This window comes from Panulirus ornatus, chromosome 20 (genome assembly GCF_036320965.1).
Source record: "Panulirus ornatus isolate Po-2019 chromosome 20, ASM3632096v1, whole genome shotgun sequence".
Lineage (NCBI taxonomy): Eukaryota > Metazoa > Arthropoda > Malacostraca > Decapoda > Palinuridae > Panulirus > Panulirus ornatus.
Genome location: NC_092243.1, coordinates 15404260 through 15422186, shown reverse-complemented (window position 1 = coordinate 15422186; position 17927 = coordinate 15404260). Strand labels below are relative to the sequence as shown.

Genomic DNA, 17927 nt, shown 5'->3' with positions numbered 1-17927 from the left:
TTGGCAGGTATTAAGAAAGGAGCATACCTGACAATTCTTCAGTTCCTTTTGGGATATCTGCAGTGGCTGCTACTTATACTGCAATAAAGAAATGCTTCTTCTGTGGCCCTTACCATGTTCAAAATTGCTGTCTGGCACATGAAGCCACTAGCAATAAATGTGCTAAGAATGGGCATTTTGCTCGAGTGTGCAAGTCCAGAACGCCATCGGGCTCAATGGCAACAGTGTTCAGCTTTCATGTCTTGGTCACAATTACCAATATTCCTCAGGGTCTTTTACAGGCTGCAACTTGAGTGACTGCCAATGGTTGGAAGGTGAGTGCTCTTATGGATTCATGCAGCACTGACAACTACATTAATGAGAGTTGCACAGGAACTGAAATTAAAAGTACATCCAACCAGTAAGGGCATCACTGTGGGTTAGAAATCTTTGAACACTAGTTCTCCAGGATATGATATAGTAGACATTATTCTCAGTCTCAGGGACCAATCATATCCAGCTACATGACTTGGTATACTGAGTGACTCATGTTCTGATGTAATATTTGGTCAGGACTTCAGTGACAGCATCTGAGTGTGAAATTTGAATTTGGTGGACTCAGGCCTGAGCTTGGCTTTAAATGGTGATGATACATACTGTGCACTCAGCGGCAGCATTAGAAGAACCATCTCTTTCCTAATTTGTCACCTAACCATATCAATTGCTATCAAATCAAGACATTTTAGTAGAGATGATAATGAATTTACTGAAGACAACAGGTTATTCTCATGAGGCATGATTGAAACAAGCTTTTGTTCATGGCGAGCTCAAGTTGTAATTGTGAAGGATCCTACTAAATGGCATAAGATGTGTATTGATTATTCACAGACAGTAAAACAGTATACAGGGTTGGATGCATACCCATTGCCAAGGATTGATGAGATGGTGAATGACCTTGCAAAATACATTGTGTTGTCTACTTTTGCCTTGAAAAGTGCTTACTATTAAATACCGCAACAGGAATAGGAAATATACTGCTTTTGAAACAAATGGATGTCTGTACCAATTTTGTAGGATTCCTTTTGGGGTCACAAATGGGGTAGCTGCCTTTCAGCAAGCTGTGGACAAGTTAAGAAGGAAAACCTACAAGGTGCATTCCCTTGACAACATAACCATTGCTGAGCAAGAGGAGCATGATCAGAATGTACAGCATCTTCTTAAGATCGTCAGTCAAAGACACAAATCTTAATAAATCCAAGACTCAAGTCTGTGCGTTCCATCAGTGTTCTTTGTTACTGTGTGGGGAATGGAGTTATAAGGCCAGATCCTGAGAAGCTCCATCCATTACAAGAGCTTCCTCCAATGGCAGATTAGGGTTATTTAGAAGAACATTAGGGATGTTTGCATACAGTGCCAAATGGATCCAAGACTTTCAAACAAAATACAACCACAGGTAAAAATGAGCAAGTTTCGTTCATAGGATGAAAGAGCACTGAATGCATTTAATCTACTCAAGAAGGAACTCAAGGAAGCCACCCTTCTCTCAGTTGATGAAAACTTGCCTTTTGAGGTTGAGTATGGTGCATCTGATGTAGCTATTTCTGCAGTACTCAACCAAGGTGACAAACCTGTTGCCCTTATGTCAAGGACACCACAAGGGAGTGAGCTGCATTATCACCTTGTAGAGAAATTGGCCACTGCTATCGTAGAAGTAGTGCGTAAGTGGAACCACTACTTAGCCCAGCACTACTTTAATCTCGTTACTGACTAACGCCCTGTGGCATTCTTGTTTGAAAACAGAAAACGTACAAAGATAAAGAATAACAAGGTACAAGAATGGAGGTTAGAACTTGCAGCTTTTAGCTACATGATATGGTATCAGCTGGGGAAGGAAAATATGGTTCTTGACACGCTTACTTGGGTTTTCTGCTGCTAGGCTTTCTCTTCTACACTCACTGATCATTGTAATGGACTTTGTCATACTGGAGTGACCTGACAGCTGCATTATGTGAGGTCAAAAAATATCCCCTTTTCTACAAAGGATGTCAAGAGGACTTGTGCTTTATGCAGGATTTATGTGGAATTAAAGCCTCAGTTTACCAACTTGCAGAAGCGACCCTCATAAAGGCGACACAACCTATGGAGAGGCTCAATATCAACTTCAGCATCACTACAGGATCGACTACACCATCACATAACCCTTATCTGCTTACAGTTGTTGATGAGTATTCACATTTCCCTTTTGGTTTTCCATGTAATAACATGAATACTACAGCTGTGATTAGGGTAGATGTGTTGGAAATGAAATGTTTGAGGACAATATATGGTGTGAGGTGGTTTGATTGAGTAAGTAATGTAAGGGTAAGAGAGATATGTGGAAGTACAGAAAGTGTGGTTGAGAAAGCAGACGAGGGTGGTTGAAATGGTTTGGAGATATGGAGAGAATGAGTGAGGAAAGATTGATAAATAGGATACATATGTCAGAGGTGGAGGGAACAAGGAGAAGCAAGAGACCAAATTGGAGGTGGAAGGATGTGGTGAAAAAGAATTTGAGTGATCAGGACTGGAACATGCAGGAGGGTGAGGCATGCAAGGAATAGAGTGAATTGGAATGATATGGTATACCGGTGTCAACATGCTGTCAATGGACTGAACCACATCTTGTGAAAAGTCTAGGGTAAACCATGGAAAGGTCTGTGGGGCCTGGATGTGGATAGGGAGCTATGGTTTCAGTGCATTACACATGACAGCTAGAGACTGAGTGTGAATGAATGTTGCCTTACTTGTTTGTTTTCCTGACGCTACCTCACTGTAGCAGGCAGTAGCCATGCTGCTTTCTGTGGGGCTGGGTAGCGCCAGGAATGAATGAAGGCAAGCAGATAGGAATATGTACGTGTGTATACATGTATGTGTACAGATATGTGTATTTATTTATTTATTTATTTTGCTTTGTCGCTGTCTCCCGCGTTAGCGAGGTAGCGCAAGGAAACAGACGAAAGAATGGCCCAACCCGCCCACGTACACATGTATATACATACATGTCCACACACGCACAATATACATACCTATACATCTCAATGTACACATATATATAAACACACAGACATATACATATATACACATGTACATAATTCATACTGTCTGCCTTTATTTGTTCCCATCGCCACCTCGCCACACATGGAATATGTTGATATATATGTGTGTATGGGCATTTATGTATATATCCCTGGGGATGGGGGAGAAAGAATACTTCCCATGCATTCCCCTTGTGTCATAGAAGGCGACTAAAGGGGACGGGAGCAGGGGGCTTGATACCTTCCCCTCCTTGTATTTTAACTTAAAGTAGAAGCTGAAGGAGTCGCATGGGGAGTGCTTATCCTCCTCGAAGGCTCAGTTTGGGGTGTCTAAATGTGTGTGTATGTAACCAAGATGAGAAAAAATGAGAGATAGGTAGTATGTTTGAGGAAAGAAACCCGGATGTTTTGGCTTTGAGTGAAATGAAGCTCAAGGGTAAAGGGAAAGAGTGGTTTCTGAATGTTTTGGGAGTAAAGTCAGGGGTCAGTGAGAGGACAAGAGCAAAGAAGGGAGTAGCAATACTCCTGAAACAGGAGTTGTAGGAGTATGTGACTGAGTGTAAGAAAGTAAACTCTAGATTGATATGGGTAAAACTGAAAGAGGATGGAGAGAGATGGGTGATTATTGGTGCCTATGCACCTGGGCATGAGAAGAAAGTGTAAGAATGAGGGGCATGAGAAGAAAGTGTAAGAAAGTAAACTCTAGATTGATATGGGTAAAACTGAAAGTGGATGGAGAGAGATTGGTGATTATTGGTGCCTATGCACCTGGGCATGAGATGAAAGATCATGAGAGTCAAGTGTTTTGGGAGCAGCTGAGTGATTGTGTTAGCAGTTTTGATTCACGAGACTGGGTTATGTGATGGGTGATTTGAATGCAAAGGTGAGTAATGTGGCAGTTGAGGGAATAATTGGTGTATGTGGGGTGTTCAGTGTTGTAAACATTAATGGTAAAGAGCTTGTAGATTTGTGTGCTGAAAAAGGACTGGTGATTGGGAACATCTGGTTTAAAAAGAGATATACATATGTGTACATATGTAAATAGGAGAGATGGCCAGAGAGAATTATTGGATTACCTGTTAATTGATAGGTACATGAAAGAGAGACTTTTGGATGTTAATGTGCTGAGAGGTGCAACTGGAGGGATGTCTGATCATTATCTTATGGAGGCGAAGGTGAAGATTTATAGAGGGCTTCAGAAAAGAAGAATGCTGGGGTGAAGAGACTGGTGAGAGTAAGTGAGCTTGGGAAGGAGACTTGTGTGAGGAAGTACCAGGAGAGACTGAGTGCAGAATGGAAAAAGGTGAAAGCAAAGGACGTAAGGGGAGTGGGGGAGGAATGGAATGTATTTAGGGAAGCAGTGTTGGCTTGCACAAAAGATGCTTGCGGCATGAGAAGCATGGGAGGTGGGCAGATTAGAAAGGGTAGTGAATGGTAGGATGAAGCAGTAAGATTATTAGTGAAAGAGAAGAGAGAGGCATTTGCACAATTTTTGCAAGGAGATAGTGCAAATGACTGGGAGATGCATAAAAGAAAGAGACAGGAGGTAAAGAGAAAGGTGCAAGAGGTGAAAAAGAGGGCAAATGAGAGTTGGGGTGAGAGAGTATCATTAAACTCTAGAGAAAATAAAAAGATGTTTTGGAAGGAGGTAAATAAAGTGCATAAAACAAGAGAAAAAATGGGAACAGCAGTGAAGGGAGCTAATGGGGAGGTGATAACAAGTAGTGGTGATGTGAGAAGGAGATGATGTGAGTATTTTGAAGGTTTATTGAATGTATTAGATGATAGAGTGGCAGATATAGGGTGTTTTGGCCAAGGCAGTGTGCAAAGTGAGAAGGTTAGGAAGAATAATTTGGTAAACAGAGACGAGGTAGTGAAAGCTTTGCAAAAGATCAAAGCCGGCAAGGCAGCGGGTTTGAATGGTATTGCAGTGGAATTTATTAAAAAGGGGTGACTGTGTTGTTGACTGGTTGGTAAAGATATTTAAAGTATGCATGGTTCATGGTGAAGTGCCTGAGGATTGGCGGAATGCATGCATAGAGCCATTGTACAAAAGGCAAAGGGGATAAAGGTGAGTGTACAAATTACAGAGGTATAAGTTTGTTGAGTATTCCTGGGAAATTATATGGGAGGGTATTGACTGAAAGGGTGAAGGCATGTACAGAGCATCAGATTAGGGAAGAGCAGTGGTAGATGATGTGTGGACCAGGTGTTTCCTTTCAAGAATGTATACTAGAAATAGAAACGCCCATACATGTATGGGTGTTTATGTATATATATATATATATATATATATATATATATTATTATATTATACTTTGTCGCTGTCTCCCGTGTTAGCGAGGTAGCACCAGCAAACAGACGAGAGAATACCCCAACCCACCCACATCCACATGTATATACATGCACGTCCACACACACGCACATATACATATCTATACATCTCAATGTATACATATATAAACACACACAGACATATACATATATATGCATGTATATAACTCATACTGTCTGCCCTTATTCATTCCTATCGCCACGCCGACACACATGTAATGACAACCCCCTCCCCCTACATGTGAGCGAGGTAGCAATAGAACAAGACAACAAAGGCCACATTCGTTCACACTCGTCTCTAGCTGGCATGTATAATGCACCGAAACCAACTGCTCCCTTTCCACATCCAGGCCCAACAAAACTTTCCATGGTTTACCAGACGCTTCATATGCCCTGGTTAAATCCATTGACAGCACGTCAACCCTGGTATACCACATCATTCCAATTCACTCTATTCCTTGCATGCCTTTCACCCTCCTGCATGTTCAGGCCCTGATCACTCAAAATCTTTTTCACTCAATCTTTCCACCTCCAATTTGGTCTCCCATTTCTCCTCGTTCCTTCCAAATCTGACACATATATCTTCTTTGTCAATCTTTCCTCACTCATTCTCTCCATGCGACCAAACCATTTCTAAACACCCTCTTCTGCTCTCTCAACCACACTCTTTTTATTACCACTTTCATTACGTACTTGATCACACCACCTCACACCACATATTGTCCTCAAACATCTCATTTCCAGCTCATCCACCCTCCTCCGCACAACTCTATCTATAGCCCACGCCTCGCAACCATATAACATCGTTGGAACCACTTTTCCTTCAAGCATACCCATTTTTGCTTTCCAAGATAACATTCTCGCCTTCCACACATTTTTCAACGCTCCCAGAATTTCCCACCCGTGTTACCCCTTCCACTTCCATGGTTCCATCTGCTGCCAAATCCACTCCCAGATATCTAAAACACTTCACTTTCTCCAGTTTCTCTCCATTCAAACTTACCTCCCAGTTGACTTGTCCCTCAACCCTACTATACCTAATAACCATGCTCTTATTTACATTTACTCTCAGCTTTCTTCTTTCACACAATTTACCAAACTCAGTCACCAGCTTCTTTGTTGGGATGAAAAGAGTGTTGAGGTAAGTGAGCTTCAGAAGGAGACTTGTGTGAGGAAGTACCAGGAGAGATTCAGTGCAAAATGGAAAAAGGTGAGAGCAAAGGACGTAAGGGGTGTGGGGCAGGAATGGGATGTACTTAGGGTAGCAGTGATGGCTTGCGCAAAAGATGCCTTTGGCATGAGTAAGGCGGGAGGTGGGCAGATTAGAAAGGGTAGTGGGTGGTGGGATGAAGAAGTAAGATTGTTAGTGGAAGAGAAGGGATGCATTTGGATGATTTTTGCAGGGAAATAGTGCAAATGACTGGGACATGAATAAAGGAAAGAGTCAGGAGGTCAAGAGAAAGGTGCAAGAGGGGAAAAAGAGGGCAAATGAGAGTTGAGGTGAGAGAGTATCCTTAAATTTTTAGGAGAATAAAAAGATGTTTTGGAAGGAGGTAAATAAAGTGAGTAAGACAAGAAAATAAATGGAAACATCGGTGAAGGGGGCTAACGGGGAAGTAATAACAAGTAGTGGTGATGTGAGAAGATAGAGTGAGTATTTTGAAGGTTTGTTGAATGTGTTAGATGATAGAGTGGCAGATATAGGCCGAGGTGGTGTGCAAAGTGAGACGGTCAGGGAGTATGGTTTGGTAAACAGAGAGGAGGTAGTGAAAGCTTTGCGGAAGATGAAAGCTGGCAAGGCGGCGGGTTTGAATGGTATTACAGAGGAATTTATCAAAAAGGGGTGACTATGATGGCTGGTTGGTGAGGGTATTCATTGTATGTATGGCTCATCATGGTGAAGTGTCTGAGGATTGGCGGAATGCATGCATAATGCCATTGTACAAAGGCAAAGGGGATAAAGGTGGGTGTTCACATTTCAGTGGTATAAGTTTGTTGAGTATTCCTGGGACATTGTATGGGAGGGTATTGATTGAGAGGGTGAAGCCATGTACAGAGCATCAGATTGGGGAAGAGCAGCGTTGTTTCAGAAGTGTTTGAGGATGTGTGGATCAGGTGTTTGCTTTCAAGAATGTAAGCAAGAAAAACAAATGGATGTGCATGTCGCACTTATGGATCTGAAAAAGGCATATGATAGAGTTGCTCTGTGGAAGGTATTAGGATTATATGATGTGAGAGGCAAGTTGCTAGAAGCAGTGAAAAGTTTTTATCAAGGATGTAAGGCATGTGTATAAGTAGGAAGAGAGGAAAGTGATTGGCTCTCTGTGAATGTCAGTTTGCGAAAGGGATGCATGATGTCTCCATGGTTGTTTAATTTGTTTATGGATTGGGTGTTCTGGGAGGTGAATGCAAGAGTTTTGGAGAGAGCGGCACGTATGCAGTCTGTTCTGGATGAGAGGGTTTGGGAAGTGAGCCAGTTTTTGTTTGTTGATGATAGAGCACTGGTGGCTGATTCAGGTGAAAAATTGCAGAAGTTGGTGACTGAGTTTGGTAAAGTGTGTGAAAGAAGAAAGCTGAGAGTAAATGTGAATAAGAGTAACACTGTTAGGTTCAGTAAGGTTGGGGGATCAGTAAGGTTGGGGGACAAGTCAATAGGGAGTTAAGTTTGAATGAGAAGAACTGGAGGAAGTGAAGTGTTTTTGACATATGGGAGTGGATTTAGCAGCGGATGGAACCATGGAAGCGGAAGTGAGACAAAGGGTGGGGGAGGGGGCGAAGGTCCTGGGAGTATTTAAGAATGTGTGGAAGGTGATAACGTTATCTCAGAGAGCAAAAACGGGTATGTTTGAAGGAATAGTGGTTCCAACAATGTTATATGGTTGTGAGGCGTGGGCTATAGATCGAGTTGTGTGGAGGAAGGTGGATGTGTTGGAAATGAGATGTTTGAGGACAATATGAGGTGTGAGGTGGTTTGATCGAATAAGTAATGAAAGGGTAAGAGAGATGTGTGGTAATAAAAAGAGTGTGGTTGAGAGAGCAGAAGAGAGTGTATTGAAATGGTTTGGTCACATCAAGAGAATGAGTGAGGAAAGATTGACCAAGAGGATATATGTGTCAGAGGTGTAGCGAACGAGGAGAAGTGGGAGACCAAACTGGAGGTGGAAGGATGGAGTAAAAAAGATTTTGAGCAATCAGGGCCTGAACATGCAGGAGGGTGAAAGGTGTGCAAGGAATAGAGTGAATTGGAACGATGTGGTATACCGGGGTCGACGTGCGGTCAGTGGATTGAACCAGGGCATGTGAAGCATCTGGGGTAAACCATGGAAAGTTTTGTGGGGCCTGGATGTGGAAAGGGAGCTGTGGTTTTGGTGCATTATACATGACAGTTAGAGATTGAGTGTGAACGAATGTGGCCTTTGTTGTCTTTTCCTAGAGTTACCTCGCACGCATGCAGGGGGGAAGGGGGTTGTCATTTCATGTGTGGCAGGGTGGCAACGGTAATGAATATATGCAGCAAGTATGAATTATGTACATATGTATTTATGTATATGTCTGTGTATGTATATATATGTGTATGTTGAAATGTATAGGTATGTATATGTGCAAGTGTGGACGTGTATGTATATACATGTGTGTGTGGGTGGGTTAGGCCATTCTTTCCTCTGTTTCCTTGTGCTACCTCACTAATGTGGGAAACAGTGACAAAGTATAATAATAAAAAATAAATAAATAATATATATATATACATATATAGTGCTAGGAAAAGACGACAAAGGCCACATTTATTCAGTCTCTAGCTGTCATGTATTATGCACCGAAGCCATAGCTCCCTTTCCACATCCAGGCCCCACAGAACTTTCCATGGTTTACCCCGGACGCTTCACATGCCCTGGTTCAATCCATTGAGAGCATGTCGACCCTGGTATACCACATCGTTCCAATTCACTCTATTCCTTGCTCGCTGCATGTTCAGGCCCCGATCTCTCAAAATCTTTTTCACTCCATCTTTCCACCTCCAATTTGGTCTCCCACTTCTCCTCGTTCCCTCCACCTCTGACACATATATCCTCTTGGTCAATCTTCTCTCACTCATTCTCTCCATGTGACCAAACCATTTCAAAACACCCTCTTCTGCTCTCTCAACCACACTCTTTTTACTACCACACATCTCTCTTACCCTATTAGTGCTTACTCGATCAAACCACCTCACACCACATATTGTCCTCAAACATCTCATTTCCAGCACATCCATCCTCACAACCATATAACATTGCTGGAACCACTATTCCTTCAAACATACCTATTTTTGCTTTCCAAGATAACATTCTCGACTTCCACACATTTTTCAACGCTGCCAGAACTTTCGCCCCCTACCCTACTTATGCTTCCATGGTTCCATCCATTGCCAAATATAATCCCAGATATATATATATATATATATATATATTTTTTTTTTTTTTTTTTGCTTTGTCGCTGTCTCCCGCGTTTGCGAGGTAGCGCAAGGAAACAGACGAAAGAAATGGCCCAACCCACCCCCATACACATGTATATACATACGTCCACACACGCAAATATACATACCTACACAGCTTTCCATGGTTTACCCCAGACGCTTCACATGCCTTGATTCAATCCACTGACAGCACGTCAACCCCGGTACACCACATCGCTCCAATTCACTCTATTCCTTGCCCTCCTTTCACCCTCCTGCATGTTCAGGCCCCGATCACACAAAATCTTTTTCACTCCATCTTTCCACCTCCAATTTGGTCTCCCTCTTCTCTTTGTTCCCTCCACCTCCGACACATATATCCTCTTGGTCAATCTTTCCTCACTCATTCTCTCCATGTGACCAAACCATTTCAAAACACCCTCCTCTGCTCTCTCAACCACGCTCTTTTTATTTCCACACATCTCTCTTACCCTTACGTTACTTACTCGATCAAACCACCTCACACCACACATTGTCCTCAAGCATCTCATTTCCAGCACATCCATCCTCCTGCGCACAACTCTATCCATAGTCCACGCCTCGCAACCATACAACATTGTTGGAACCACTATTCCTTCAAACATACCCATTTTTGCTTTCCGAGATAATGTTCTCGACTTCGACACATTCTTCAAGGCTCCCAGAATTTTCGCCCCCTCCCCCACCCTATGATCCACTTCCGCTTCCATGTTTCCATCCGCTGCCAGATCCACTCCCAGATATCTAAAACACTTCACTTCCTCCAGTTTTTCTCCATTCAAACTCACCTCCCAATTGACTTGACCCTCAACCCTACTGTACCTAATAACCTTGCTCTTATTCACATTTACTCTTAACTTTCTTCTTTCACACACTTTACCAAACTCAGTCACCAGCTTCTGCAGTTTCTCACATGAATCAGCCACCAGCGCTGTATCATCAGCGAACAACAACTGACTCACTTCCCAAGCTCTCTCATCCCCAACAGACTTCATCCTTGCCCCTCTTTCCAAAACTCTTGCATTCACCTCCCTAACAACCCCATCCATAAACAAATTAAACAACCATGGAGACATCACACACCCCTGCCGCAAACCTACATTCACTGAGAACCAATCACTTTCCTCTCTTCCTACAAGTACACATGCCTTACATCCTCGATAAAAACTTTTCACTGCTTCTAACAACTTTCCTCCCACACCATATATTCTTAATACCTTCCACAGAGCATCTCTATCAACTCTATCATATGCCTTCTCCAGATCCATAAATCCTACATACAAATCCATTAGCTTTTCTAAGTATTTCTCACATACATTCTTCAAAGCAAACACCTGATCCACACATCCTCTACCACTTCTGAAACCACACTGCTCTTCCCCAATCTGATGCTCTGTACATGCCTTCACCCTCTCAATCAATACCCTCCCATACAATTTGCCAGGAATACTCAACAAACTTATACCTCTGTAATTTGAGCACTCACTCTTATCCCCTTTGCCTTTGTACAATGGCACTATACACGCATTCCGCCAATCCTCAGGAACCTCACCATGAGTCATACATACATTAAATAACCTTACCAACCAGTCAACAATACAGTCACCCCCTTTTTTTATAAATTCCACTGCAATACCATCCAAACCTGCTGCCTTGCCGGCTTTCATCTTCCGCAAAGCTTTTACTACCTCTTCTCTGTTTACCAAATCATTTTCCCTAACCCTCGCACTTTGCACACCACCTCGACCAAAACACCCTATATCTGCCACTCTATCATCAAACACATTCAACAAACCTTCAAAATACTCACTCCATCTCCTTCTCACATCACCACTACTTGTTATCACCTCCCCATTTGCGCCCTTCACTGAAGTTCCCATTTGCTCCCTTGTCTTACGCACTTTATTTACCTCCTTCCAGAACATCTTTTTATTCTCCCTAAAATTTAATGATACTCTCTCACCCCAACTCTCATTTGCCCTTTTTTTCACCTCTTGCACCTTTCTCTTGACCTCCTGATGAGAACTACTATTGACGTTTGTGTAAATAAATTAAACATTTCCTTTTTCCATAGCCAGAGGTTGAACCATTATGTGACATTCATTTTTTCATTTCATTTCAAGCTAGAAGTTTCAGTTTTCTAAATTGTTTCTTACATTTTTCACATGTATATATATGTATGTGTGTGTGTGTGTATGTGTGCGTGTGTGTGTGTATGTGTGTGTATGTGTATATATATATATATGTATATTATCCCTGGGGATAGGGGTGAGAGAATGCTTCCCACGCGTTCCTCGCGTGTCGTAGAAAGCGACTGGAGGGGACGGGAGCAGGGGGCCAGAAATCCTCCCCTCCTTGTATTTTTTTAACTTTCTAAAATGGGAAACAAAAGAAGGAGTCACGCGGGGAGTGCTCATCCTCCTCGAAGGCTCAGATTGGGGTGCCTAAATGTGTGTGGATGTAACCAAGATGTGAAAAAAGGAGAGATAGGTAGTATGTTTGAGGAAAGGAACCTGGATGTTTTGGCTCTGAGTGAAACGAAGCTCAAGGGTAAAGGGGAAGAGTGGTTTGGGAATGTCTTGGGAGTAAAGTCAGGGGTTAGTGAGAGGACAAGAGCAAGGGAAGGAGTAGCAGTACTCCTGAAACAGGAGTTGTGGAAGTATGTGATAGAATGTAACAAAGTAAATTCTCGATTAATATGGGTAAAACTGAAAGTTGATGGAGAGAGATGGGTGATTATTGGTGCATATGCACCTGGGCATGAGAAGAAAGATCATGAGAGGCAAGTGTTTTGGGAGCAGCTGAATGAGTGTGTTAGTGGTTTTGATGCACGAGACCGGGTTATAGTGTTGGGTGATTTGAATGCAAAGGTGAGTAATGTGGCAGTTGAGGGAATAATTGGTATACATGGGGTGCTCAGTGTTGTAAATGGAAATGGTGAAGAGCTTGTAGATTTATGTGCTGAAAAAGGACTGATGATTGGGAATACCTGGTTTAAAAAGCGAGATATACATAAGTATACTTATGTAAGTAGGAGAGATGGCCAGAGAGCGTTATTGGATTACGTGTTAATTGACAGGCGCGCGAAAGAGAGACTTTTGGATGTTAATGTGCTGAGAGGTGCAACTGGAGGGATGTCTGATCATTATCTTGTGTAGGCTAAGGTGAAGATTTGTATGGGTTTCCAGAAAAGAAGAGTGAATGTTGGGGTGAAGAGGGTGGTGAGAGTAAGTGAGCTTGGGAAGGAGACTTGTGTGAGGAAGTACCAGGAGAGACTGAGTACAGAATGGAAAAAGGTGAGAACAATGGAAGTAAGGGGAGTGGGGGAGGAATGGGATGTATTTAGGGAATCAGTGATGGATTGCGCAAAAGATGCTTGTGGCATGACAAGAGTGGGAGGTGGGTTGATTAGAAAGGGTAGTGAGTGGTGGGATGAAGAAGTAAGAGAATTAGTGAAAGAGAAGAGAGAGGCATTTGGACGATTTTTGCAGGGAAAAAATGAAACTGAGTGGGAGACGTATAAAAGAAAGAGACAGGAGGTCAATATATATATATATATATATATATATATATATATATATATATATATATATATATATATATATATATATATATATCGAGGATGTAAGGCATATGTACGTGTAGGAAGAGAGGAAAGTGATTGGTTCTCAGTGAATGTAGGTTTGCGGCAGGGGTGTGTGATGTCTCCATGGTTGTTTAATTTGTTTATGGATGGGGTTGTTAGGGAGGTAAATGCAAGAGTTTTGGAAAGAGGGGCAAGTATGAAGTCTGTTGGGGATGAGAGAGCTTGGGAAGTGAGTCAGTTGTTGTTCGCTGATGATACAGCGCTGGTGGCTGATTCATGTGAGAAACTGCAGAAGCTGGTGACTGAGTTTGGTAAAGTGTGTGGAAGAAGAAAGTTAAGAGTAAATGTGAATAAGAGCAAGGTTATTAGGTACAGTAGGGTTGAGGGTCAAGTCAATTGGGAGGTGAGTTTGAATGGAGAAAAACTGGAGGAAGTGAAGTGTTTTAGATGTCTGGGAGTGGATCTAGCAGCGGATGGAACCATGGAAGCGGAAGTGGATCATAGGGTGGGGGAGGGGGCGAAAATTCTGGGGGCCTTGAAGAATGTGTGGAAGTCGAGAAAATTATCTCGGAAAGCAAAAATGGGTATGTTTGAAGGAATAGTGGTTCCAACAATGTTGTATGGTTGCGAGGCCTGGGCTATGGATAGAGTTGTGCGCAGGAGGATGGATGTGCTGGAAATGAGATGTTTGAGGACAATGTGTGGTGTGAGGTGGTTTGATCGAGTGAGTAACGTAAGGGTAAGAGAGAAGTGTGGAAATGAAAAGAGCGTGGTTGAGAGAGCAGAAGAGGGTGTTTTGAAGTGGTTTGGGCACATGGAGAGGATGAGTGAGGAAAGATTGACCAAGAGGATATATGTGTCGGAGGTGGAGGGAACAAGGAGAAGAGGAAGACCAAATTGGAGGTGGAAAGATGGAGTGAAAAAGATTTTGTGTGATCAGGGCCTGAACATGCAGGAGGGTGAAAGGAGGGCAAGGAATAGAGTGAATTGGAGCGATGTGGTATACCGGGGTTGACGTGCTGTCAGTGGATTGAATCAAGGCATGTGAAGCGTCTGGGGTAAGCCATGGAAAGCTGTGTAGGTATGTATATTTGCGTGTGTGGACGTATGTATATACATGTGTATGGGGGGGGGTTGGGCCATTTCTTTCGTCTGTTTCCTTGCGCTACCTCGCAAACGCGGGAGACAGCGACAAAGTATAATAATAAATTTAAATAATATATATATATATATATATCATCCACAACAGACTTCATACTTGCCCCTCTTTCCAAAACTCTTGCATTCACCTCCCTAACAACCCCATCCATAAACAAATTAAACAACCATGGAGACATCACACACCCCTGCCGCAAACCTACATTCACTGAGAACCAATCACTTTCCTCTCTTCCTACACGTACACATGCCTTACATCCTCGATAAAAACTTTTCACTGCTTCTAACAACTTGCCTCCCACACCATATATTGTTAATACCTTCCATAGAGCATCTCTATCAAGTCTATCATATGCCTTCTCCAGATCCATAAATGCTACATACAAATCCATTTGCTTTTCTAAGTATTTCTCACATACATTCTTCAAAGCAAACACCTGATCCACACATCCTCTACCACTTCTGAAACCACACTGCTCTTCCCCAATCTGATGCTCTGTACATGCCTTCACCCTCTCAATCAATACCCTCCCATATAATTTACCAGGAATACTCAACAAACTTTTTTTTTTTTTTTTTTTTTTTTTTTTTTTTTTTTTTTTTTATACTTTGTCGCTGTCTCCCGCGTTTGCGAGGTAGCGCAAGGAAACAGACGAAAGAAATGGCCCAACCCCCCCCATACACATGTACATACACACGTCCACACACGGAAATATACGTACCTACACAGCTTTCCATGGTTTCCCCCGGACGCTTCACATGCCTTGATTCAATCCACTGACAGCCCGTCAATCCCTGTATACCACATCGCTCCAATTCACTCTATTCCTTGCCCTCCTTTCACCCTCCTGCATGTTCAGGCCCCGATCACACAAAATCCTTTTCACTCCATCTTTCCACCTCCAATTTGGTCTCCCTCTTCTCCTCGTTCCCTCCACCTCCGACACATATATCCTCTTGGTCAATCTTTCCTCACTCATTCTCTCCATGTGCCCAAACCATTTCAAAACACCCTCTTCTGCTCTCTCAACCACGCTCTTTTTATTTCCACACATCTCTCTTACCCTTACGTTACTTACTCGATCAAACCACCTCACACCACACATTGTCCTCAAACATCTCATTTCCAGCACATCCATCCTCCTGCGCACAACTCTATCCATAGCCCACGCCTCGCAACCATACAACATTGTTGGAACTACTATTCCTTCAAACATACCCATTTTTGCTTTCCGGGATAATGTTCTCGACTTCCACACATTTTTCAAGGCTCCCAGAATTTTCGCCCCCTCCCCCACCCTATGATCCACTTCCGCTTCCATGGTTCCATCCGCTGACAGATCCACTCCCAGATATCTAAAACACTTCACTTCCTCCAGTGTTTCACCATTCAAACTCACCTCCCAATTGACTTGACCCTCAACCCTACTGTACCTAATAACCTTGCTCTTATTCACATTTACTCTTAACTTTCTTCTTCCACACACTTTACCAAACTCCGTCACCAGCTTCTGCAGTTTCTCACATGAATCCGCCACCAGCGCTGTATCATCAGCGAACAACAACTGACTCACCTCCCAAGCTCTCTCATCCCCAACAGACTTCATACTTGCCCCTCTTTCCAAGACTCTTGCATTTACCTCCCTAACAACCCCATCCATAAACAAATTAAACAACCATGGAGACATCACACACCCCTGCCGCAATCCTACATTCACTGAGAACCAATCACTTTCCTCTCTTCCTACACGTACACATGCCTTACATCCTCGATAAAAACTTTTCACTGCTTCTAACAACTTGCCTCCCACACCATATATTCTTAATACCTTCCACAGAGCATCTCTATCAACTCTATCATATGCCTTCTCCAGATCCATAAATGCTACATACAAATCCATTTGCTTTTCTAAGTATTTCTCACATACATTCTTCAAAGCAAACACCTGATCCACACATCCTCTACCACTTCTGAAACCACACTGCTCTTCCCCAATCTGATGCTCTGTACATGCCTTCACCCTCTCAATCAATACCCTCCCATATAATTTACCAGGAATACTCAACAAACTTATACCTCTGTAATTTGAGCACTCACTCTTATCCCCCCTGCCTCTGTACAATGGCACTATGCACGCATTCCGCCAATCCTCAGGCACCTCACCATGAGTCATACATACATTAAATAACCTTACCAACCAGTCAACAATACAGTCACCCCCTTTTTTAATAAATTCCACTGCAATACCATCCAAACCTGCTGCCTTGCCGGCTTCCATCTTCCGCAAAGCTTTCACTACCTCTTCTCTGTTTACCAAATCATTTTCCCTAACCCTCTCACTTTGCACACCACCTCGACCCAAACACCCTATATCTGCCACTCTGTCATCAGACACATTCAACAAACCTTCAAAATACTCATTCCATCTCCTCACATCACCACTACTTGTTATCACCTCCCTATTTACGCCCTTCACTGAAGTTCCCATTTGCTCCCTTGTCTTACGCACCCTATTTACCTCCTTCCAGAACATCTTTTTATTCTCCCTAAAATTTACTAATAGTCTCTCACCCCAACTCTCATTTGCCCTTTTTTCACCTCTTGCACCTTTCTCTTGACCTCCTGTCTCTTTCTTTTATACTTCTCCCACTCAATTGCATTTTTTCCCTGCAAAAATCGTCCAAATGCCTCTCTCTTCTCTTTCACTAACACTCTTACTTCTTCATCCCACCACTCACTACCCTTTCTAAACAGCCCACCTCCCACTCTTCTCATGCCACAAGCATCTTTTGCGCAATCCATCACTGATTCCCTAAATATATCCCATTCCTCCCCCACTCCCCCACCTCCATTGTTCTCACCTTTTTCCATTCTGTACACAGTCTCTCCTGATACTTCTTCACACAGGTCTCCTTCCCAAGCTCACCCACTCTCACCACCTTCTTCACCCCAACATTCACTCTTCCCCTCTGAAAACCCATACTAATCTTCACCTTAGCCTCCACAAGATAATGATCAGACATCCCTCCAGTTGCACCTCTCAGCACATTGACATCCAAAAGTCTCTCTTTCGCACGCCTGTCAATTAACACGCAATCCAATAACGCTCTCTGGCCATCTCTCCTACTTACATAAGTATACTCAACAAACTTATACCTCTGTAATTTGAGCACTCACTCTTATCCCCTTTGCCTTTGTACAATGGCACTATGCAAGCATTCCGCCAATCCTCAGGCACCTCACCATGAGTCATACATACATTAAATAACCTTACCAACCAGTCAACAATACAGTCACCCCCTTTTTTAATAGATTCCACTGCAA

The 17927-nt window shown here is 42.8% G+C and overlaps 1 protein-coding gene across 1 annotated transcript in view; it reads left to right on the top strand.

Moving 5' to 3' along the window:
* LOC139755721 (uncharacterized) overlaps positions 1-293 on the top strand; it is a 35364-nt gene extending 35071 nt beyond the window's left edge. Inside the window, exon 3 of the mRNA XM_071674358.1 lies at positions 64-293. Within this exon, the coding sequence (XP_071530459.1) occupies positions 64-293 (230 nt within the window). The remainder of the gene's footprint in view (positions 1-63) is intronic.
* Positions 294-17927: the final 17634 nt, after the last annotated feature.